At 52.2% G+C, this 25727-nt stretch overlaps 1 protein-coding gene across 2 annotated transcripts in view; it reads left to right on the top strand.

Moving 5' to 3' along the window:
* Positions 1-1154: 1154 nt before the first annotated feature.
* The window catches only part of LOC144672236 (alpha-endosulfine-like), a 30095-nt gene continuing 5522 nt past the window's right edge, over positions 1155-25727 (top strand). For both annotated transcript variants that reach the window (XM_078534075.1, XM_078534076.1), the window contains exon 1: positions 1155-1398. In XM_078534075.1, coding sequence (XP_078390201.1) covers positions 1342-1398 — 57 coding nt within the window. In that variant the 5' untranslated portion in view covers positions 1155-1341. The remainder of the gene's footprint in view (positions 1399-25727) is intronic.

Raw genomic sequence — 25727 nt, forward strand, 5'->3', positions numbered from 1 at the left:
ATGGCATTCTTCTGTGCTGTAATCATCTGTGATTGGAAATAGCAGTTCTTTAAAATTCTTTCATGGGATGTGAGTGTCGCTGGCTAGGCCAGCATTTGTTTCCCATCCCTAATTGCCCTTGCGAAGGGGTTGGTGAGCTGCCCTCTTGGAACCGCTGCAGTCCATGTGTTGTAGGAGCACCCACAGTGCCGTTAGGGAGGGAGTTCCAGGATTTTGACCCAGGGAACGGCCGATATATTTCCAAGTCAGGATGGTGAGTGGCTCGGAGGGGAACTTGCAGGTGGCGGTGTTCCCCATGTGTCTGCTGCCCTTGTCCTTCCAGGTGGTAGAAGTTGCGGGTTTGGAAGGGGGCTGTCGAAGGAGCCTTGGTGAATTCCTGCAGTGCATCTTATAATGGCACACACTGTGGGTCAGTGGTGGAGGGAGTGAATGTTGAAAGGTGGTGGATGGGGTGCCAATCAAGTGGGGCTGCTTTGTCCTGGATGGTGTCGAGCTTCTTCAGTGTTGTTGGAGTTGCACTCATCCGGGCAAGTGGAGAGTATTCCATCACACCCCTGACTTGTAGATGGCGGACTGACTTTGGGGAGTCAGGAGATGAGTTACTCTCCGCAGGATTCCCAGCCTCTGACCTGCTCGTCTAAGCCACTATTTATATGGCCGGTCCAGTTCAGTTTCTGGTCAATGGTAACCCCCAGGATGTTGAAAGTGGGCGATTCAGCGATGGTAATGCCATTGAACATCAAGGGGCGATGGTTAGATTCTCTTGTTGGAGATGGTCATTGCCCGGCACTCGTGTGGCGCGAATGTCACTTGCAAACGAAAAGGGGGCTTGTTGAAAAAAAATCCCCTGAAATTCTTCATTGGGTTAGTAGGCGAAAATAATAGTGTGGGCTGGGGAATGCCCACTGGGAAGTCCTCCATGCCTATCCCACCACCTTGGCCCCGCCCCTCCCCCCCTCATGAATTGCCGCAGTGTTGCTGCAGGTCAATCAAACATGATGGAGGGAAGGAAAGGCCCCGCCCCCCGCCCCCTCGCCAGGCGATTGGCCCGTCGGTCGAGGCAGCCCGCCGAGGCCGCGGCGCCTGATTGGCCGCCCCGGCTGTCCATCAGCGGGCGGGCGGGCGTCAGCAGGGGTTCGGTTGCGCCGGGCTGGGCGAGTGACAGCGTCGGCCATCTTGGGTGGTCGGTCAGCAAGCGGCGGGAGCTCGGCATCGTCCGTCTCCAAACTTGCCTTTTTATCCCTTCAAATTTCTTCCCCTGAACTCATCGAAAGGTTTAAGTTATCGCGGATCGGTTGGATTAAAGAAAATTTAAAAAAAACGAATTGAATCGCCTTCAGCATGTCGGAGAATCGCGAGCTGGAAACGCAAGCGGAGGAAACCGGCGAAGAAAAGCAGGTGAATATAAACTGCGTTTAAAGGAAAAAAAACTTACTTCTTTCGCTCCGTTAATAACGGATTCCTGTGTGTATTTTAATAGTAATTAGAGGCGATTTTAACTTCCTTCACGTCCTTTTTTATATTGGATTTGGAGACGCCGAGCGAAGGGGGCGGGCTTCGTATCACCCCCCAGGTCCCGCCCACTGCTCCTCGGGGCCGCCTCTGAGTGGCGGAAGCCTCCGCGGCCGGGGCGGACCTCGCTCCGTGATTGGTCGGGCGCCGACGTCCATCAGCGCGGCGGCGACGGACGCGGGGCGGGCGGGCGTCAGGAGCGAGAAATTGGCACTCGATCTTATGGTTGGCGGGCGTCGTGTGGGTGGGCTCTGCTGCGCGGGCGGGTCAGGGGAAAATGTAACCTTACACCCCCACCCCTTGGAGTGTTTTTATTCTTATCAGCTGAAGTGGAGGGAACTGAGAAAGCATAGAATAGCCTCTGCTCATCTGCTGCTGAAATCCTCATCCCATACCTTTGTTACCTCTAGGCTCTGATTATTCCAACTCTCCCCTCATCCAAACCTCTGCTGCCCCCACCCTCTCCATATCTTCAGAACTCACACCCATCAGTCCCTGTGCTCACTGACCTACACTGCCTCCTGGTCTGGCAACAGCTTGATTTTGAAATTATCATTCCTGATTGCAAATCCCTTCTTGCACCCTTCCCGATCTCTCAACTCCCCCAAGACCCTTCAGAACCTCCCTATCTCTGTAGCCTCCTTCAGCCCCCTACACACCTCCCTATCTCTGTAACCTCCTCCAGCCCTGACACACCTCCCTATCTCTGGAACCTCCTCCAGCCCCTACACCCCTCCCTATCTCTGGAACCTCCTCCAGCCCCTGCAACACCCCTCTATCTCTGGAACTTTCTCCAGCCCCTGCAACACCTCCTCCAGCCCCTGCAACACCCCCTATCTCTGTAACCTCCTCCAGCCCCTGCAACACCCCCCTATCTCTAACCTCTTCCAGCCCTTGCAACACCTCCCTATCTCTGTAAAATCCTCCAGCCCCTGGAACACCCCCCAATCTCTGGAACCTCCTCCAGCCCCTGTAACACCCCCCAATCTCTGGAACCTCCTCCAGCCCCTGTAACACCCCCCAATCTCTGGAACCTCCTCCAGCCCCTGTAACACCCCCCTATCTCTGGAACCTCCTCCAGCCCCTGCAACACCTCCCTATCTCTGTAACATCCTCCAGCCCCTGCAACACCCCCCTATCTCTGGAACCTCCTCCAGCCCCTGCAACACCCCCCTATCTCTGAAACCTCCTCCATCCCCTGCAACACCTCCCTATCTCTGAAACCTCCTCCAGCCCCTGCAAAACCCCTCTATCGCTGTAACCTCCTCCAGCCCCTGCAACACTCCCCTATCTCTGTAACCTCCTCCAGCCCCTGCAACACTCCCCTATCTCTGTAACCTCCTCCAGCCCCTGCAATATCCCCAATCTCTGGAACCTCCTCCAGCCCCTGCAACACCCCCCTATCTCTGGAACCTCCTCCAGCCCCTGCAACACTCCCCTATCTCTGAAACCTCTTCCAGCCCCTGCAACACTCCCATATCTCTGTAACCTCCTCCAGCCTCTACACCTCCTCCATCTCTGTAACCTCCTCCAGCCCCCCCCTATCTCTGTAACATCCTCCAGCCCCTACATCCCTGTGAGACCTCTGTGCTCCTCCAATTCCGGCCTCTTGCGCATCCCCCGATTCCCATCGCTCCACCATTGGCGGCCATGCCTTCAGCTGCCTGGGGCCCTGAGCTCTGGATTTCTGTCTATAAACTTCATGGCCTCTCTTTCTCTCTCTCACTCTCACTCTCTTGGCCACCTGTCCCTAATATCTCCTTGTGTTTCTCAATGTATGATTTTGTCTAATACCGCTCCTATGAAGTGCCTTTGGATGTTTCACTACATTTAAAGGTGCTATATAAATGCAAGCTGTTGCATTTATATGGGGTTTTTCAAGGTTGCACAACATCTCAAAGTGCTTCAGTGTCATAATTCTCAAAACTAGTGCCACAAACTGCAATCGGGACCAGTCCATCTGGCTTCATACGTGGTGCTGATTAAGGGAGGAATGTTGGTCAGGACTCGCCTGCTGCTCTTCCAGTTGTTACTGTGGGATTGTCAACATCCATCCTGAGAGGGCACTTCTAGCACTGCAGCACTCCCTCAATAGCGCACTGGATTATGGACTCCATGTCTCTGGAGGGGGGGACATGAACTCATTAGCTCCTGAGTCAAGAGTGCTACCGACTAACCCAAGCCCCTAAAATACAGCAGGGAGAAGATTAATTTAAATAACTTATCACAGAATGATATGGCACTGAAAGATTATTGTACATCCCTTCAGCCTGCTCTGGTTCTTTGGAAGATTAGTCCCACTCTCCACCCTGCTCTTTCCTCCATAGTCCTGCAAATTTTTCCCCTTCCAATTCCCCCTTTTGAAAGTTCCTATCGAATCTGCTTCCACCGCCCTTTCAGGCAGCGCCTTCCAGATCACCACAACTCGCTGTGTAAAAATCGGTTAAGTGTTAATGCAGATATTTTACAATAGTGTTTATGTTAATTATATCACACCTGTAAAACAATAAAACCCAAGACACTTCACAGGCGCATTATAAAACAAAATGAGATATTAGAAACAGGTGACCAAAAGCTTGGTCAAAGACATCTTAAAGGAGGAGAGAGAGATAGGTGGAGAGGTTTAGGGAGGGAATTCCAGAGCTTAGGGCCCCAGGCAGCTGAAGGCATGGCCACCAATGGTGGAGCGATGGGAATCGGGGTGGGGGATGCGTGAGAGGCCGGAATTGGAGGAGCGCAGAGATCTCGGAGGGCTGGAGGAGTTTAGAGAGACGGGGAGGGATTTGAAAGCAATTTTGAGTAGTTAAAATAAATGTGTTGTGCCAGTGTAGATCGGGGTGGTAGGGGGGTGCTAATGTTGGTTCACCCTTTATGTTTCACATTAGGATTGCTGGGAAAATTCACAGACTGGGAAGATTCCTGATGTGACTCTCCAGTCTGGGCTAATCTCTGCCGGGAGGGCATTAGGGTTAAGCTGCAGTTCACCTGGGCTCTCGGTGTAACCCTCGTGGTTGAGAAACTGGCTGCCACACTACCCTGGCGTGTGGAGAGCAGAGGGCTGCTGGGTACCCCCACAACCATTTCTCTGCGAGAGTATAATAAGGAAGGAGAGACGATTTTCGCAGAGAAAATCCCTTCACCTCTTGAAGCGCAGAATCCTAAAGCACAGGAAGAGGAGTCCATTCAGCCCATCGTGCCTGTACTGGTTCATTGAAAGATCAATCCAATTAGGCCCACGCCTCCCCCAACTCTCTCCCCCATAGCCCTATTTTTTTTTAATCCTTTCAAGTATTTACCCAATTCCCCCCTTTTTGAAAGTTCCTATTGAATCTGCTTCCACTGCCCTTTCAGGCAGCGCCTTCCAGATCACAACAACTCGCTGTGTTTAAAAAAAACAAAAATTCCCCTCGTCTCCCCCTCTGGTTCTTTTCCCGATTCTCTTCAATCTGTGTCCCCTCTGGTTACCGACCCTCCTGTCAGTAGTAACAGTGTCTCTTCCTTTACTCTATCCAAACCCCTTCACAATTTTGATTAAACCTCCTCCTTAAGCTTCTCCGCTCTTAAAGGAGAACAATCCCGGCTTCTCTGAATCTTTTTGACTAAGTTGAGCTGGTGAAATTGCCACTCTGTACAAAGATTTACCTGTCAGCGACGGGAGATATCGTCAGGTAATCGCAGCTCAGTGCTTGGAGCCTAGAGTATGTTTGACCCAAATTGAGTATTGTTCCAATAAAAACCCAGCTGCTTCAATCTTGTCCCTTTGGGGAAGGGAAATCTGCCGGCCTTACCCGGTCTGGCCTACATGTGACTCGAAACCCACAGCCCATGTGGTCGACTCTTTAACTGCCCCTCTGAACAAAGGCAATTAGATGGTAATAAATGCTGGCCTAGACAGCGATGCCCACATCCAGCAAATGAATTTTTTTAAAAAAGCACTGCCTAAACTGAGGAGACCTCTTGATTCAAAAAGGACTAAGCTCTTTGGTCTTTTAAATTTGAGGAGGAAAAAAAATCAAGTTACGAATCCAGAAATGAGAAATCGAGGTAATGAAAGCTTTTGGCTGGCAGAGCCTGAATAATACCGTCAGTTAATTGTGTCCCAAGCTGAGGGTTTTTTGTTGCTGGGGGGGGAGATTGTGTCTCCTCCTCCTGGGACCCAGGGTTACGCATCTCGCGAGCTCGCCGGCAGGCTGTAACGTTAATTGGCGACGAGAGTTAGCTGCCAGGGTTACATCGACAGCCTGGGGCGTTCTGTTCCCTGGCTCGACATCCCTCTCTTGACTTTTGACTCTGCGCTGCTGTAAAGCACGCTGTTGTGTCAATCTGTCGGGGACAGCTGCAGCTCGGTGAGTGCCTCTGAATCATCAGCACAAAGCCTTGAAACGCTCGAAGTGGGGAGGGAAAGAAGTGCTGGTGGGGGGGGGAATCAAAAATGGGCCTAGAGACTGATCGGTAGCTGCGCCAAAGAGGCACGTGCTGGAGGGAGCACTACACTGTCGGATGGGATGTTAAACGAGGACCCCCATCTACCCGCTCGGCCGATGTAAAAGACCCCGCAGCCACAACTGGAAGAAGTGGGCCAGAGGGAGAATTCTCCCTGGTGTCCCAGCTCAATATTTATTCCTCAACCGACATCACTTGCTTTTTTTTAAAAAAGGACCATTTGGGTCACTTCTCACCCTGCTGTCTGTGGGAGCTTGCTGTGCACACATTGGAGCGTGGGTTGAAAGCAACCAGGAATGGGGTGGTGATACTCGGGGCAGTTTCTCGTTTTGTCAGGCTGTTGGTTATGTCTTGACACGTGGGATGGTTTCTGCTTCTCCCCGTTCTCTTCCCCACCCGATTTTAAACTAAGGACCCCGACCAAAACTGTCTCGCGGCGTCAGTTCGGGTGCTTTGAGGTTGGTCGGGGAATGGGAGATCGTGGGGAAATGTCAGCCTGCCAGGGGTGAAGCAGCAACTCTGGCAGTGAGGCTGCACGGTAATAGTGCAACAGAATCCATACGTTGGTGCTTGTACAGGTAATCGCATTGGAACATGTACAATGGTGAGAGGGTCTGACAGGATCGATGCGGAGAGGCTGTCGTGTCTCCCCCCACCCCCCCCCCCCCGCCGGCTGGAGAGTCTTGAACACGGGAGTCACGGCCTCAGGATTAAGAGCTTGGCCATTTAGGACTGAGACAAGGAGAAATTTGTTCACTCAGGAGGGTGGTGAATCTTTGGAATTCTCTACCCCAGAGATCTGTGGGTGCTCAGTCGTTGAGCAGATTCAAGGTGGAGATCGAGAGATCTTTTGGACACTTAAGGGAACAAAGAGTTGGGTGGAGGGTTTTATTGACTGGCGGAGCAGTTTCAAGGGGCCGAATGGCCTACTCTTTTTTTTTCTCTAAAAAGCCAATCGGCTTCACCTGTTTTTTGTTTTGCCACGATGTTCGACTTGAGTTGGTCCAATCCGAATGGCACGCCCGAGGTGGGGGCTGCAGCTAAGGGCAAAACGTCGAAGCAGCCGCTGACTAAACTCGCCAAGGAGTGGGGGAAATCCTGCAAGCAGAGCTATTCCACTGACGCGTACAGGGGGCTGCTCCAGGTCCACCCTTCCACCAGGATCTCGTCCGAGGTCATGAGCTCCTTCGTTTTGACAAAAAGTAAAACAGGAAAGGTGGCCAAACCATGGCTTACAAGGGAAATTAGAGATAGTGTTAGATGCAAGGAAGAGGCATACAAATTGGCCAGAAAAAACAACAGACCTGAGGATTGGGAGCAGTTTAGAATTCAGCAAAGGAGGACCAAGGGATTGATTAAGAAGGGGAAAATAGAGTACGAGAGTAAGCTTGCAGGGATCATAAAAACTGACTGTAAAAGCTTCTATAGGTACGTGAAGAGAAAAAGATTGGTAAAGAGAAATGTAAGTCCCTTACAGTCAGAAACGGGAATTTATAATAGGGGAACAAAGAAATGGCTGACCAACTAAATACATACTTTGGTTCTGTCTTCACAAAGGAGTTCACAAATAACAAACCAGAAATGTTGGGGAACCACAGGGTTTAGTGAGAGGGAGGAACTGAAAGAAATCAGTCTTAGTAGGGAAATGGTGTTGGGGAAATTGATGGGATTGAAGGCCGATAAATCCCCGGGGCCTGATAATCTCCATCCCAGAGTATTTAAGGAAGTGGCCCTAGAAATAGTGGATGCATTGGTGGTCATCTTCCGAGATTCTATAGTCTCTGGAACAGTTCCTACAGATTGGGGGGTAGCTAATGTAACCCCACTATTTAAAAAGAGAGGCAGAGAGCAAACAGGGAATTATAGACCAGGCAGCCTGACGTCGGTAGTGGGGAAAATTCTAGACTCCGTTATAAAAGATTTAATAACTGAGCACGTGGAAAACAGTGGCAGAATCGGACAGAGTCAGCATGGATTTATGAAAGGGAAATCATGCTTGACAAATCTACTGGAATTTTTCGAGGATGTAACTAGTAGAGTTGATGAAGGGGAGCCAGTGGATGTGGTTTACTTGGACTTTCAGAAGGCTTTTGACAAAGTCCCACATGAGAGATTGGCATGTAAAATTAAAGCGCATGGGATTGGGGGTAGTGTATTGAAATGGATAGAAAACTGGTTGGCAGACAGGAACCAAAAAGTAGGAATAAACAGGTCTTTTTCCGAATGGCAGGCAGTGATTAGTGGGGTACCGCAGGGATCGGTCCTGGGACCCCAGTTATTCACAATATATATTAATGATTTAGATGAGGGAACTAAATGTAATATCTCCAAATTTGGGTGGGAGGGTGAGCTGTGAGGAGGATGCAGAGCTGCTTCAGTGTAATTTGGACAAGCTGAGTGAGTGGGCAAATGCATGGCAGATGTGGATAAATGTGAGGTTATCCATTTTGGTAGCAAAAACAGGAAGGCAGGTTATTATCTGAATGGCTATAAATTGAGAGAGGGGAATGTGCAACGAGACCTGGGTGTCCTTGTACACCAGTTGCTAAAGGTAAGCATGCAGGTGCAGCAGGCGGTAAAGAAAGCAAATGGTATGTTGGCCTTCATAGCCAGAGGATTCGAGTACAGGAACAGGGATGTCTTGCTGCAATTGTACAGGGCCTTGGTGAGACCACACCTGGAATATTGTGTGCAGTTTTGGTCTCCTTATCTGAGGAAGGATGTTCTTGCTATAGAGGGGTGCAGCGAAGGTTTACCCGACTGATTCCTGGGATGGCGGGACTGACATATGAGGAGGGATTGAGTCGATTAGGATTATGTTCGCTGGAGTTCAGAAGAATGAGGGGGGATCTCACAGAAACCTATAAAATTCTAACAGGACTAGACAAGGTAGATGCAGGAAGGATGTTCCTGATGGTGGGGGAGTCCAGAACCAGGGGTCACAGTCTGAGGATACGGGGTAGACCATTTAGGACTGGGATGAGGAGAAATTTCTTCACCCAGAGAGTTGTGAGCCTGTGGAATTCGTTACCACAGAAAGTAGTTGAGACCAAAACATTGTATGTTTTCAAGAAGGAGTTAGATATAGCTCTTGGGGCGAAAGGGGTCAAAGGGTATGGGGAGAAAGCGGGTGCAGGCTATTGAGTTGGATGATCAGCCATGATCATAATGAATGGCGGAGCAGGCTCGAAGGGCCGAATGGCCTACTCCTCCTGGTTTCTATGACATTTTCAAGCACATCGCCTCCGAGGCTTCGCACCTCATTCACTACAACAAGCGCCCACACCATCTCGGCCAGGGAGATCCAGAGTGCTGTCCGCCTCAGAGGAACTGACCAAACGCACGGCCTCCAGAGGCACGAAAGTGGTCGCCAAATACACCAACTCCGTTTAGGTCGGTCATCCCTAAAGATTATAACACTCTTCTTGTCTGATATTCATCAGCTTCACATTGCTGCCATTACCTCCAGTGTGAGTGGGGGATCGGACAGAATCGTACAACAGCTGGTGGACAGCCTCTCCCTCGCCCCTAACCTTCTCAGCCGCCTCTTGATTTAGACAGTGCTGCTGTGATCATTACTCTGAGCACTCTGCTCTCCTTGAGCTCCGGATCTCCTGTCCAGCACTAGCTTCTTAACTCCCTGCGTCCTCACTGTACCACGTCCCCCACGTTCTTTCACAAGCCAGGAATCACTACTTCGGTAGGAACATAGGTTTTTATATTTGTTTATTTTATATTTATTTGTATATTTCTTTGATTAGTACATGCGATGTGAGCGTCGCAGGCAAGGCCAGCATTTTATTGCCCTTCTCTACCAGCCTCTTCAGAAGGTGACAGTGAGCTGCCTCGAATACAACTGAGTATCTCGCTCAGCCGTTTCAGGGGGGCAGTTAAGATTGAACCACGTTGCTGTGGGTCTGGAGTCACACGTAGGCCAGACCGGGTAAGGATGGCAGATTTCCTTCCCTAAAGGGGCATTCGTGAACCGGGTGGGGTTTCAGCAACAATCCATGATAAGTCTTGTGGTCTCCATTACTGAGACTGGCTTTTTTCCAGATTTATTTCATGAACAGAATTTCAGCTGCCCTGGTGGGACTTGAACCCATGCCTCTGGATCATCAGGGTCCAGCCCTCTGGATTACTAACCCTGTAACATAAACGCTGCCGCCGTACCACCCCCACCATCATTTATAATGCCTTTCCAGACCTCTGGATGTCCCAAAGCACCTTTATAGCCAATGAAGTACAGTACGCGATGAAGTGTAGGTCACGGGGGTTGTCAGGTAGAGAAACAGGGCAGCCAGTTTGCACTTGGCAAACGGCAAGGAGCCAATCACCAGATAAGCAGGGTTTAGTGATAAAACTTCAAGGCACAGCCATGGGGGAGTTGTTGGGAGGGGTGGATAATTGTCCCATTGGACCGTGGCTCATTCTCTGAAAGGGCAATGCCCCCATTTCTGAAGTCTTCTCACCCCCACACCGAGTGACAATTATTCTTGTCTTATAAAGGTGAATATGAATCCTGCTGCCATCACTGTTTCTGGCAGGCTTACCTGTGTCCCACCCGCCCTCTTGCTCTGCTCTTTTATTGGTGCCGCCTGAATGACAGTTCACCAATCGGGAGTTGGCGGGGGGGAGAGTTGGCCTCCCCAGCTCGCCTTGTGGAAGCTTCTCCTCGTTTTAAGCAGCTCTAACAAAGCCCAGCTTAGCTGCCTGTGTCCTACCAACAGTGCCTTGTCTCTCTCAGCGCTGCCTTTGGGCTTCTTTGATTCTTATAGTCGCGTTCAATACATCAGATAGTGGCTTATACTGTCCAGAGCGCACACGCATTAACATAAATTTCGAAAATTGCCATTTGTCACAAGCTGAAAGAGCTGTGTGAGTGAATTCTCCCTCTCCTGGTACCTCCTGGGTACCATGGTCTAAGAGGGTGTTGGCGACCACAGATTGGTCCATGCTTACGCTGGGCAACATACCGCGGTGACAAAAACAGAAAATGCTGGAAAAACTCAGCGGGTCTGTCAGCATCTATGGAGCGAGAAACAGAGTCAACGTTTCGACGTATGACCCTTCGTCAGAGCTGAAGAGGTTTCTCCCTCCACAGACGCTGTCGGACCTGCTGAGCTTTTCCGGCATTTTCTGTTTTTGTTTCCGATTTTCAGCATCCGCGGTGTTTTGCTTCTATCGAAACACTGCGGTGGTTTGCCGTTGCCTTCTCCAGTATGGCTGAACAGGAAACCGCCCCACCCCTCGCCTGCCATCGGGCGTATCGGAAGGATTTGTAGGTCGCTACTTGATCATGTTGTTCACAGTGGTGACCATCAAATCCTGGGGTGGGACTTGGGGCCCAGAGCTTCTGGTCCAGAGGCAGGGATGTCACCCACCTCCGCCACGAGACCCTCTCCCCCCTGCTGTGAGTGAATTACTTATGGGGGGGGTGTGTGCAAAAACTTAAAGCAGGCTTTTTTTTTTAAAAGATATTTAACAAAAATAACTCCTGGTTGCAGCAATCCCAATTGAATGTCCTGGTTAGGCTTTTGGGTTCTTTAAGCGATTTTGCGCCCCCCAGGTTTTCGGGGCCCTGATAGCAGTTCAGGGAGCTGCAGGGGCTGGTGGGGCAGTGACGGCCTCCGTGTGAATAGCGGCCGCCGCTGTGAACGCTGGGGACCGTGCCTCACCCTCCATCCCACGCGGCTGGTGGTGCTCCTGGCACAGCTGGCTCACGATGCAGAACCGAAGGTTGAACTGCTCGAAACCTTTGCGCTCGCTTTGTGCTTTACTCCGATTCTGCCAGACCCTGGGCGACCAGCGCCGAGGGAAGCCCCAGCGACTCGTCTCTGACCCCCCCCGCCCAATCAGAGCGCACCCCTCTTTCCTCTTTTGGCGCGGCGAGTTGCTGTGATCTGGATGGCCCCGCCTGAAAGGGCGGCGGAAGCAGATTCAAAAGGAACTTTCAGAAGGGGGGATTCGGACAAATACTTGAAGGGGGACAAAATGGGCAAGGGCTGTGGAAAGAGCGGAGATATTGGGACCAATTGGGTAGTTCCTGCAAAGAGCCGGCACAGGCATGATGGGACGAATGGCCTCCCTCTGTGCTGCATCATTCTGTGATTCATTACTTACACAGGGTGTCCAACCCTGGGGCTAAATGGGATGCAATGAAATCTCTTAACCCAGTGGAATGGAGTCCAGGAGAGGAATTGGATTCCATTTTAGCTGAGCTCCTGGAAAGGGCTAAGACGCAGCTAGGGGTGAGTTAACCCGGGCTGTTCTTGCCTGCACCCTGTAATCTGTTATACAGGCAGGGCTACCCTGGTGCGCTAGGAGACATAGCAGGTGGAAGTAACTGGGGTGAGTGGAGGAAGTGTCGTCCACATTTCTCTCTCTCTCTCTCTCCTCCCCCTCTCTCTCTCTCCTCTCTCCTCCCTCTCTCCTCTCTCCTGCCTCTCTCTCTCCTCTCTCCTCCCCCTCTCTCTCTCTCCTCTCTCCTCCCCCTCTCTCTCTCTCCTCTCTCCTCCCCCTCTCTCTCTCTCCTCTCTCCTCCCCATCTCTCTCTCTCCTCTCTCCCCCCTCCCTCTCTCTCTCCTCTCTCCTCCTCCCTCTCTCCTCTCTCCCCCCTCTCTCTCTCCTCTCTCCTCCTCCCTCTCTCCTCTCTCCTCCTCCCTCTCTCCTCTCTCCTCCCTCTCTCTCTCTTCCTCCCTCCCTCTCTCTCTCTTCCTTCCTCCCTCTCTCTCTCTTCCTTCCTCCCTCTCTCTCTCTCCTCCCTCTCTCTCTCTCTCCTCCCTCTCTCTCTCTCTCCTCCCTCTCTCTCTCTCTCCTCCCTCTCTCTCTCCTCCCCCTCTCTCTCTCTCTCTCTCTCCTCCCTCTCTCTCTCTCTCTCCTCCCTCTCTCCTCTCTCCTCCCTCTCTCTCTCTTCCTCCCTCCCTCTCTCTCTCTTCCTTCCTCCCTCTCTCTCTCTTCCTTCCTCCCTCTCTCTCTCTCCTCCCTCTCTCTCTCTCTCCTCCCTCTCTCTCTCTCTCCTCCCTCTCTCTCTCTCTCCTCCCTCTCTCTCTCCTCCCCCTCTCTCTCTCTCTCTCTCTCCTCCCTCTCTCTCTCTCTCTCCTCCCTCTCTCTCTCTCTTCTCCCTCTCTCCTTTCTCCTCCCTCCCTCACTCTCTCTCTCTCTGTCTCTCTCTCTCTCTCTCTCTCTGTCTCTCTCTCTCGCTCTCTCTCGTCCTTCCAGAGGCACCCTGGGCCACCCTGCAATGACCGGACACACTTGTGCTCTGCCATGCGGTGAGCTCCTTGTTCCACTTGATTTGCTGCGTTGGAAAATTCAGGCCTGGGGTGGGGGGGAAGAGGATGAGAAACTCCAGCTCTCGAGGCTCCGTTCTAACTCCGAGCGACGGGAATGTGACGTTCGCCGCTCGAGCTGGAGGAAGCCCCTCCAGCCTGTCCTTCCATTCCGTGAGATGGTGGCTGAACTTGACCTCGTCTCCGCTTTCCAGCCCTAATGACGGACAGTATAGAATCAGAGTGGCTGCAGCGCAGGAGGAGGCAATTCGGCCCATTGTCCCCGTGACAGCCCCTCTCCCTTGTTTCCCCATAGGATTCAAAAAATCTCTCGAGGTCCATCTTCAACCTACCCAACAACTGAGCATCCGCAGCTCTGTGGGGTAGAGAATTCCAAAGATGCACTGCCCTCTGAGTGAAGAAATTTCTCCTTGTCTTAAACTAAAATGGCCGCCCCCTTATCCTGTGACTGTGACCCCGTGTTGTAGACTCTCCAGCTTGGGGGTGGGGGGGTGGGTGGGAAACAGCCTATCAGAACCTTATAGGCCGTGAAATAGGGGAGATGCATTTAAGGTGGAAGCTGGATAAACACACGAGGGAGAAAGGAATAGAAGGATATGTTGATGATGGTGGGGGGGGGGGGGGAGCAGACGGGCCGAATGGCCTGTTTCTGTGCTGTGAATTCTATGTATTATGTACAGGAATCAGCACTGCCTCCTGCCTTGCCTGTTATCGGGAACGGAATAGAGTGAATAGAAGAAACATCAAGGAATGGCAGGGAGGGATGTGGTGTGTCCTAGCCCAGGTGGCGTCCTCCACACAGGCTGTGAATAGAGGCTGAGTGTGTGGGACGAGCAGGCCCGGAGTAGACCCCTGGATTCTGTTACCTAATGGTTCTGCTGTTAGATCGGTGCCTCGAACCTGCTGTTTGTTTTCTCTCTCTATCTGCCGTTCCTCCTGTGGCCCTATTGCGTCTCCTCCCCGCCCGCAGCCAAACTCCGTGCCTCTTATTGCCTTTTTATGATTCCTAACCTTTGGTTAATGGTGTTTTTCACCTTAACCAGTTTGTTTAACCCCACCCTCACACACCTGAATTTAAAAAAAAAGCTGGTCAGCACTATGAGGAAGTGACAGGGATGTTTGTCCGGCAAATGACTCTCTTGTTGTTTGGTGGGGGGGGGTAGGAATGATATCAGAGTGTTTGCACAGCCTGGTGATTACTGTATTTACAATGAGTTGTACTGACTGACTGGCTTCCTCCACGTCTCTGCTTGTTTTGGCTTCTTTGATCCAGATCGGGAGCCTGAGCTCATGATCTAAAAGGGCACTCCTGTGTATTGTTGACGGAGCTGCACCACCTCGTACGGCCTGTCCAGCCCAGAGCAGCTGGCCGTCCACCGCCCTGGTCTGCGGATTCGTGTTCGCCCGGTTTTCCCTCCCTTAGCCGGAGCCTGCTCTGAGACGGTGGCCCGGCCCGGGTTTAGTTCGGTGGGGTGGTGGGGGGGGGGGTGCTGTTGGCGCGGGTTGGAATTGGCACCCGAGGTCCCGGGGAGGAAGGGTGGGCCAATGCGGTTCGGCAAAATATCTCTGCCTCTGGCTTTGCCGGCTGGCACTCCAGCCCTCCTTGCGTTTATACGGCCGCTTTTATTGAGTTAAAAGTCCTGGGCCGCTCCAGAGGATGGTCGTGAGCAGGAAATTGTTGAAGGTGGGTAGCGTAGTGGTTGTGTCACTGGGCTAGTAATCCAGCGGCCCAGGCTAATGCTCTGGGGACACGGGGACAAATCCCACCACGGCAGCTGGTGGAATTTAGATTCAGTTAATAAATAATTCTAGTCTAGGTAACAGTGACCATGAAACCATTGTCATAATAAAAACCCCGTCTGGTTCATTAATGCCCCTTTAGGGAGGGAAATCTGCCGTCCTTACCAGGTCTGGCCTACACGTGACTCCAGACCCCACAGCCATGTGGTTGCCGCTTAACTGCCCCTCTGAAATGGCCGAGCAAAGTCTCTCAGTTGTATGAAACCGCTACAGAGTCTACAAAAAGGAATGAAAACAGATAAACCCCCCCCCCACCCCCCCAAATCCCCCCAAGCATTGACCTAGGCACCAGAAATGGCAATGGCCAACCCAGCCCTGTCGACCCTGCAAAGTCCTCCTGACTGACATCTGGGCGCTTGTGCCGCAGCTGTCTCTCAGACCAGTCAATGGCTTAATAGCCTGACATAGCCATACTCATGGAAACACCTTACAGACAATGTTCCAGGCACCACCATCACCATCCCTGGGTATGTCCTGTCCCACCGGCAGGACAGACCCAGCAGAGGTGGCGGCGCAGTGGTATATAGTCGGGAGGGAAATGCCTGGGAGTTTTCAACATCGACTCTGGACCCCATGAAGTCTCATGGCATCAGGTCAAACATGGGCAAGGAAACCTCCTGCTGGTTACCACCATGTACCACCCCCCCCACCCCAGCCTCAGCTGATGAATCAGTGCTTCTCCATGTTGAACTCCACTTGGAGGAAGCACTGAGGGTGGCAAGGGCACAGAATGTACTCTGGGAGGGGGACTTCAATGCCTTCAAAGTCCATCACTCAACAGTGGCTCGGTAGCATCACCACGGACCGAGCTGGCCAAGTCCTGTAGGACATAGCTGCTAGACTGGGTCTGTGGCAGGTGGTGAGGGAACCAACAAGAAGGAAAAACATACTTGACCTTGTTCTCGCCAACCTGCCTGCCGCAGATGCATCTGTCCATGACAGCTTCAGTAGGAGTGACCTCCGCACAGTCATTGTGGAGACGAAGTCCCGCCTTCACATTGAGGATACCCTGTATCATGTTTTGTGGCACTAACAGTGCTAAATGGGATAGATCTCGAGCAGATCTAGCACCTCAAAACTGGGCATCCATGAGGCGCTGTGGGCCATCAGCAGCAGCAGAATTGTACTCGAACACAAACTGTAACCTCATGGCCTGGCATATCCCCCACTCTACCATTACCGTCAAGCCAAGGGATCAACCCTGGTTCAATGTAGAGATGTAGGAGGGTATGCCAGGAGCAGCACCAGGCATACCTAAAAATAAGGTGTCAACCTGGTGAAGGCGGCATGTGATAGACAGAGCTAAGCGATCCCACAACAATGGATTTGATTGAAAACCTGCAGTCCTGCCACATCCAGTTGTGGACGGTGGTGGACAATTAAACAACTCTCAGGAAGAGGAGGCTTCACAAGTATCCCCATCCTCAATGGTGGGGGAGCCCAGCACATCAGTGCAAAAGATAAGGCTGAAGCGTTTGCAACAATCTTCCTGACAACATTCCGTCAATAGTACTGAAGACTTGTGCTCCAGAACTAGCTGTGCCACTAGCCAAGCTGTTCCAGTACAGCTACAACACTGGCATCTATCCAGAAATGTGGAAAATTCAACAAAAAGCAGGACAAATCCAACCCAGCCAATGACCACCCCATCAGTCTACTCTCGTTCATCAGCAAAGTACAGGGGTCATCAACAGTGCTATCAAGCGGCACTTACTCAGCAATAACCTGCTCACTGACGCTCAGTTTGGTTTCCACCAGGGCCACTCGGCTCCTGAACTCAAGCCTTGGTCCAAATATGGACAAAAGAGCTGAACTCCTGAGGTGAGGCAAGAGTGACTGGCCTTGACATCAAGGCAGCATTTGACCGAGTGTGGCATCAGGGTGCGCTATCAAAATGGGATCAATGGGAATTGGAGGTATGACTCCAACCAGTGGAGTTTTCCTATTACGAGGGAAGATGGTTGCAGTTGTTGAGGGTCAATCATCTCAGTCCCAGGACCTCACTGCAGGAGTTCCTCAGGGTAGTGTCCTAGGCACAACCATCTTCAGCTGCTTCATCAGTGACCTTCCTTCCATCATAAGGTCAGAAGTGGGGATGTTCACTGATGATTGCACAATGTTCAACATCATTCGTGACTCCTCAGATACTGAAGCAGTCCATGTCCAAATGCAGCAAAACCTGGACAATATCCAGGCTTGGGATGATAAGTGGCAAATAACATTCACGCCACACAAGTGCCAGGCAATGATCATCTCTAACAAGAGAGAATCTAACCTCCGCCCCTTGACATTCAATGGCATTACCATTACTGAATCCCCCACTATCAGCCATATAAATACTGTGACTACAAGAGCAGGTCAGAGGCTGGGAATCCTGCAGTGAGTAACTCACCACCCAAAGCCTGTCCACCATCTACAAGGCACAAGTCAGGAGTGTGGTGGAATACTCTCTACTTGCCTGGATGAGTGCAGCTCCCACAACACCCAGGACAAAGCAGCCCCGCTTGATAGGCACCACATCCACAAACATTCACTCCCTCCACCACCGATGCACAGTAGCAGCAGTGTGTGTACCATCTACAAGATGCACTGCAGCAACTCACCAAGGCTCCTTCGACAGCACCTTCCAAACCCACGACCTCTACCATCTAGAAGGACAAGGGCAGCAGATGCATGGGAACACCACCACCTGGAAGTTCCCCTCCGAGCCACTCACCATCCTGACTTGGAAATATATCGGCTATTCCTTCACTGTGGCTGGGTTAAAATCCTGAAACTCCCTCCTAACAGCACGGTGGGTGTACCTACACCACATGGACTGCAGCGGCTCAAGAAGGCAGCTCACCACCACCTTCTCAAGAGCAAATAGGGATGGGCCATAAATGCTGGCCTAGCCAGTGACACCCACCCAGATCCCCAAAAAAAATGTTTTTTAAAAAATTAAAAAATACGCAGGGCCAAGTGACCGAATGTTCAGTCAGAGAGATGGTTTTTTAAGGAGTGGCTGAAATGAGAAGAGAGGTTCATGGAGGGAATTCCAGAGCTTAGGGCCCCAGGCAGCTGTAGGCACGGCCGCCAATGTGTTGGAGCGATGGGAATCATGGGATTCTCAAGAGGCCAGAATTGGAGGAGTGCAGAGATCTCAGAGGGGTGTAGGGGCTGGAGGAGATTACAGAGATAGGGAGGGGTTTAGGGGCTGGAGGAGGTTAGAGATAGGGAGGGGTGTAGGGGCTGGAGGAGGTTACAGGGAAAGGGAGGGGTATAGGGGCTGGAGGAGGTTACAGGGAAAGGGAGGGGTGTAGGGGCTGGAGGAGGTTACAGGGAAATGGAGGGGCATAGGGGCTAGAGGGGGTTACAGAGATAGGGAGGGGTTTAGGGGCTGGAGGAGGTTACAGAGATAGGGAGGGGTGTAGGGACTGGAGGAGGTTACAGAGATAGGGAGGGGTGTAGGGGCTGGAGGAGGTTACAGAGATAGGGAGGGGTGTAGGGACTGGAGGAGGTTACAGAGATAGGGAGGGGTGTAGGGGCTGGAGGAGGTTACAGAGATAGGGAGGGGTGTAGGGGCTGGAGGAGGTTACAGAGATAGGGAGGGGTGTAGGGGCTGGAGGATGTTACAGAGATAGGGAGGGGTGTAGGGGCTGGAGGAGGTTACAGAGATAGGGAGGGGTGTCGGGGCTGGAGGAGGTTACAGAGATAGGGAGGGGTTTAGGGGCTGGAGCAGGCCACATGGGTGGGGAGGGATTTGAACACCAGGGTGAGAATTGTAAAATTGTGGCATTGACACTCTAACCACACCTACACACCCACCTGCTGGGAACTTCCTCTCGTTCTAATTTTTTTTTTTTTGCAAAAATATACTTTATTCATAAAATATCTTCAATCACATTCCAAACCATTTCAAAAACACCATTACAAGGGTACAATCCAGGTTAAACTTTTACAAAATGTATCACCAGGTGCATCAGTACAAACAATATTACAATCATTTACAGCCTTTCATTTTGAGCTGTACAGCCCGAGGGGCTCTAAACAGTTCCCAGTCTCTCGGTGCGCTGTGGCAGAAAGGTCTTAGACAGCGACCCTTCCCCATTGCGCCTTTGCGGCAGCTGCCCCAAGCTTTAGTGCGTCCCTCAGCACGTAGTCCTGGACTTTGGATTGTGCCAGTCCGCAACAATCGGTCGGGGACAACTCTTTGCGCTGGAAGACCAACAAGTTTCGGGCAGACCAAAGCGCGTCTTTCACCGAGTTGATGATCCTCCAGCTGCAGTCGATGTTTGTCTCGGTGTGTGTCCCTGGGAACAGCCCGTAGAGCACAGAGTCCTGTGTCACAGAACTGCTCGGGATGAACCTCGACAGCAACCACTGCATCTCTCTCCAGACTTTCTTTGCAAAGGCACAATCCACAAGGAGGTGAACAACGGTCTCTTCCCCACCACAGCCACCTCGAGGGCAACGTGCAGAGGGGGTGAGCCTCCTGGCGTGTAGGAAGGATCTGACGGGGAGGGCCTTTCTCACCACCAGCCAAGCTACGTCTTGGTGCTTGTTGGAAAGTTCTGGCGATGAGGCATTCTGCCAAATGACTTTGACAGTCTGCTCGGGGAACCATCCCACAGGGTCCACCCTCTCCTTTTCCCTCAGGGCCTCTAGGACGTTACGTGCTGACCACTGCCTGATGGACTTGTGGTCAAAGGTGTTTTTCTGCATAAATTTTTCCACCAGGGACAGGTGGTACGGCACGGTCCAACTACTTGGAGCGTTCCGCGGCAGCGTGGCCAGACCCATCCTTCGCAACACCGGGGACAGGTAGAACCTCAGCACGTAGTGACACTTGGTGTTTGCGTACTGAGGGTCTACGCACCGCTTGATGCAGCCACACACAAAGGTGGCCATCAGTATGAGGGCGATGTTGGGCACGTCTTTTCCCCCTTTATCTAGAGGCTTGTACATCGCGTCCCTGCGGACACGATCCATTTTCGACCTCCAGATAAAGCGGAAGATGGCTCGAGTGATCGCCATCGCGCAGGAGTCTGGAATGGGCCAGACCTGCGCCACGTACAGCAACAGCGAGAGTGCCTCACACCTGATGACCAGGTTCTTACCCGCAATGGAGAGGGAGCGTCGCTCTCACATGCCCAGTTTCCTTTTCACCATAGCCACTCGCTCCTTCCAGTTTCTAACGCATGCCCCGGTCCCTCCGAACCATATCCCCAGCACCTTCAGGCCGTCAGCCCTGACAGTGAAGGGGACAAAGGATCGGTCAGCCCAGTTCCCAAAGAACATGGCCTCGCTCTTCCCACGATTTACCTTGGCTCCCGAGGCCAGTTCGAACTGGTCGCAGATGTGCATCAGTCTGCGCACCGACAGCGGATCCGAGCAGAAGACGGCGACGTCGTCCATGTACAGGGAGGCTTTTACCTGAGTGCCTCCACTGCCTGGGATCGTCACTCCTCTTATGCCCGGATCCTTCCTGATGGACTTGGCAAAGGGTTCTATGCAGCACACGAAAAGGACAGGTGAGAGAGGACAGCCCTGCCTGCATCCAGATTTAATCGGAAAGCTATCTGTTTCCCACCCATTGATTGAGACTGCGCTACTGATGTTAGTGTAGAGCAGTTGGATCCAATTTCGAATTCCCTCCCCAAAGCCCATTTTTGGGGAGCACATCCCCCATGTAGGTGTGCGATATTCTGTCAAAGGCCTTCTCCTGATCCAAGCTGATGAGGCAGGTATCCACACCCCTGTCCTGTACATAGGCAATCGTATCCCTGAGCAGCGCGAGGCTGTCAGAGATCTTCCTACCTGGCACAGAGCAGGTCTGGTCAGGGTGAATCACCAATTCCAGAGCGGATTTGACCCGATTGGCGATGACCTTGGACAGAATCTTATAGTCCACATTCAACAGTGAAATGGGTCGCCAATTTCTAATTTCCTCCCTTTCCCCCTTGTGCTTATAGATGAGGGTGATGATGCCTTTCCTCATGGATTCTGACATACTACCGGCCAGGAGCATACTCTCGTACACTCCTAGCAGGTCTGGGCCGATCAAGTCCCACAGAGCCGAATACAACTCCGCCGGCAAGCCGTCGCTTCCGGGAGTTTTACTCTTCTCGAAGGACTCAAGGGCCTTAGTCGGTTCATCAGGAGTTAGCAGTTTGTCCAGGCTCTCCCGCGTACTGTCGTCTAAGACCTCCGTGATAGAGGACAGGAAGGACTGGGAGGCCGTGCTGTCCGTGGGCTTCACGTCATACAATCCGGCATAAAAGGATTTGCTGATCCTCAGAATGTCGGACCGTGATGACTTTACTGAGCCGTCTTCTTCCTTCAGGCTGCTGATCACAGAGCTCTCTCTGTGTACCTTTTGGAAGAAGAAACGTGAGCACGTCTCATCCTGCTCCACGGAGCGGACTCTGGAACGGAAGATGATCTTGGAGGCCTCCGAGGCAAAGTGCGAGGCTTGCTGGCCCTTCACCTCTTGGAGCTCCTCCTTGACATCGACCCCCATCGACTGCAGCCGGAGCAGATTCTGCATCTTTTTCTGGAGTCGGGACATTTCCCTCTGTTCCTTTCTAGCTTTCTGGGTGCCTTTGAGGATGAAAAACCTCTTGATGCTTCCCTTGATCGCTTCCCACCAGTGTGTCAGGGACTCAAAGAGGGGTTTCACGGTTCTCCAACCTTTGTAATCCCTCTTGAGCTCCTCAATGTTCTCTGGGGTCAGCAGTTGCACATTTAGCTTCCATGCCCCCCTGCCCACCCTCAGGTCCTTCTCCAAGTGGCAGTCCGCCAGTAGGAGGCAGTGGTCAGAGAACACCGGCTTGACGTCGGTGGATCTGACTGTGAATGCACGGGACACAAACAGGAAGTCTATCCTGGAACGAATGGACCCGTCTGGCCGCGACCAGGTGTATCTACGCTGCGCTCCGTCTGCAGGGTTGCTGAAGACGTCGTGCAGCTTGGCATCCTTAACTGTTTCCATCAGGGATCTGGACGTAGCGTCCAATCTGCTGCCGGCCCTGCCGGATCGTCCAGCCGCATCGATGATGCAGTTGAAGTCACCGCCCAGAGTGACCGGCCTGGAGGTCGCCAGCAGCAGTGGGAGCTGCTGAAAAACCTCCAGCCGCTCAGCCCCTTGTGCCGGGCCATACACGTTAATTAACTGGAGTGGAGCGTTCTTGTACATTACGTCTGCTACGAGGAGTCGCCCGCCCACCACCTCCTTAACCTCGGAGACGGTGAAGTTGCCTCCCCGCAGCAGAATACCCAGGCCGGAGGAACGAGAGTCGTTTCCGCCCGACCAGATCGATGGCCCATGGGACCACCATCGTGACCATTGCCTGTAGGAGCTGAGGTGCGGTATCGCACACTCCTGCAGAAACAACAGGTCAGCTTTGACCTTGGCTAGGTAGTCCAAGGTCGCAACACATCGCGTAGTAGATTTAATGCTACGCACATTTATGGATACAATCTTTAAACCCATTTTAAAGCATTTATTCTCCTACCAAACCCCCTGTCTCTGAGAGTCCCAGACCTTTAGTCTGCTCCTTCATACCCTTAGTGAGCTCAAATTCCTTCACTTTGGATGGGCTGAGGTAGATCTCCTTGGCAGTGTTCTGCTCAGGTGGCATCTGGAGGTTCACGTAGAGAGCGGGTTTTGAGATGACCTTTGCTGGAGAAGCTTCTCCAAAACTCACCCCCTCTGGGGTGTTGCTGTTCCCGGCTTCCTGGAGCTGGGGTGCGATGATTTCCTCACTGCTCCCAGATTCCAGGGGCTGTGGTGCACTGGCCTCCTCAGGTTGCAGGCAAAGTTGGGGTGCGCTGGTCTCCTTGTTGTCTCCAATGTTCTGGAGCTCGGGTGTCTCGTCCTCCAACGCCCTGGAGCTTTGCCGCCTCTTCTGTCGGTGCCGCCCTGGCACTTCATCGTCCGAAGAGCTGCTGCCCTTGTCATCCATGTCGGATGGGAGACGCCTCTTGCCGCTTCTCTGGGAAATGGCTTTGCTGCTTCTTCGCTCCTTCTTACTTTTGTTGTTCTTCACCGTCCGCCACTCCCCCTGCTGGTTTTCCACTGCTGCCTCCTCCTCCATTGATTCGCTGTCCTGAGGACTGGGAGGTTCAGGGGGTAGTGCTGTTGATTGGCTCTCTGTTGCCTCAATCTCTTTCTCCACCTTGTCTCTCTCTGTGTCCTCCTTTGTCCCGTTGAGCTCCCTGGGGGCCTTGGTGGTTGGAGTGACACGAAACATTTCTTCTGCTTCCCCCTCGTCGGCTTTGGCTGCCTGTGCGTAAGTACGGCAGCGTTTGGGGCAGGTCCTGTAGAGGTGACCTGCCTCGCCACACAGGTTGCAGCACTTGGCCTGTTTGTAGTCTTTTGTCTGGTGCCCTTCCTGTTTGCAGATCTTGCAGAGGGAGGCGCTGCAGTTGGCCGCCACATGACCAGCCTTGCCGCATGAGCGACAATGCTTGGGTTGCCCAGCGTAGACCAGGTAGCCACGGTTTCCCCCGATAGCGAAACTTGAAGGAGGGTGGAAAATGGCTCCCTTACCATCGGTCTTTAGCGTGACCTTAAACAGGCGTTTGCCTGTCCAGATCCCCAAGTCGTCTCGAATCTCGGTGCCGCTCCCCACCTTATCGAAGTACCTGGTGAGGAAGGTGACCACGTCGGCGACAGGGACGAAGGGGTTGTACACATGCACCATCACCACACGTTCCCGTTGCAACGGCAGAGAAAAGTGCGGCTCCGCCGTCAGGATCTTCATCTCCGGCAGGTCTCTCTTCTCCTCGAACACCCTCAGGAGCTGGACGCAGTCTGCCACCCGCTTGAACGTCACGTCGAAATAACCACCTTTGCGGGAGTCCTGCAGGGTGAAGATCTCCGGAGCTTCGAAGCCGCACGCCTTCAACAGGTTCCTCCTGGCGAAGAAGCCCCGATCCATAGGTGATCCTCCTTCGCTGTGGTTCACCGTGACTCGGACGGTGATAGGTAACCCACGGTATGGATTTCGATTGGTTATAGCCCTTCCATCCCAACCTTGCCTTGGCAGGACCAAGGTGTCGCCCCTGCAACACTTGATCTTAGCCAAAAGGCCGAGAAGCGATCCTAATTCGCAAAGAGGCCACTGAACTGCACGCGGACTGGGGTTGGGCAGAGGGAACCGAGAATCCACGATGAGCTGCACCTGAGGCACCCACCACGCACTTTCCACTCGCAGTGATCTGCCTTTTCACGTCAATGCGCGTGGGAGTAATAAAGACCAGAAAAAGCACGTCATACGCGGCAGGCCAGACTTGCTGTGTGACGGACATTTGAAATCTCTCTTCCCATTCTACACGCTCACTCCCCTCTCCTCTTTTCATATTTCCTGCCTTTATCTGGCTTTGCTTCTGATTTACATCTTTAGCTCGGCTGGGAGCACTCTCTCCCCCGCCCCCCGAGTCAGCCCACTGTTCCAGAGAAGGGTCATGTTGGACTGAGCGTTAACTCTCTTTCTCTCTCCAGAGACACTGCCAGACCTGCTGGAAGTTTGTTTTTATTTCAGGGGGCAGTGGGGTTCCGGTCAGCACTCCAGGCCAGACCAGCACTCCCAGAGGGAGGCCTCTCTGTCTTTGTTTCTACACCGAGTAGAAGATCATAAGAAATAGGAGTGGGGGTGTGGGGGGAGAGACTAGACCAATCTGCCCCTTGAGCCTTGTCTGTCATTCAGATTATGGCTGTGGCTTCAACTGCACTTTCCTGCCTGCCCCCACCCCCAACCCTTGACTCCCTTCATAAAAACCCCTGTCTAACCCTCCCTTCACCACCTTCTGGGGAAGACAATTCCGCAGACTCACGACCCTCTGGGAGAAGAAATTCCTCCTCATCTCCGTCTTCAATGGGAGACCCCTTATTTTTAAACTGTGCCCCCCGCCCCCCCAAACTAAATTTCCCCCCACGAGGAGTAACACCCTCCCAGCACCCACCCTCGGAATCTTTTATGTTTCAATAGATCCACCCTCATTCTTCCAAACTCCAATGAGAATAGGCCCAACCTGCTCAACCTTTCTTCATAAGACAAACCCCCTTCATCCCAGGAATTAGCTGAACTGAACTCCTTAAGTAAGGAGACCAAAGCTGTACACAGTGCTCCAGATGCAGTCTCACCAATGCCCTGCACGGTTGTGACAAAGACTTCCCTACTTTTACACTCCACCCCCCCCTTGCAATAAAGACCAACATTCCCTCTGCCTTCCTTACTTGCTGTACCTGCAAACTTACCAGGACACCCAGATCCCTCTCTACCACAGCATTCTGCTGTCTCTCTCCATTTAAATAACAATCTGCTTTTCTATTCTCCCTGCCAAAGTGATCAACTTCACGTTTTTCCACATCTCCATCTGTCAAATTTTTAGCCATTCGCTTAACCTATCTATATCCCTTTGTATCCTCCTCACAACTTACCTTCCTACTTTATCTTTGTATCGTTAGCAAATTTAGCTACAATACATTCGGTCCCTTCATCCAAGTATTTAATGTAGATTGTAAATGGTTGTGGCCCCAGCACTGATCCCTGTGGCACTCTGCTAGTTACAGTTTGCCAACCTGAAAATGCCCCATTTCTCTTGGTTCTCTGTTTCTTGTTAGTTAGTCAATCCTCTATCCATACAAATGCATCACCCATGAGCTCTTCTGCACTAACTGTTATATGTGGAACC

Source organism: Cetorhinus maximus, chromosome 36, assembly GCF_964194155.1.
Source record: "Cetorhinus maximus chromosome 36, sCetMax3.hap1.1, whole genome shotgun sequence".
NCBI classification, from domain to species: domain Eukaryota; kingdom Metazoa; phylum Chordata; class Chondrichthyes; order Lamniformes; family Cetorhinidae; genus Cetorhinus; species Cetorhinus maximus.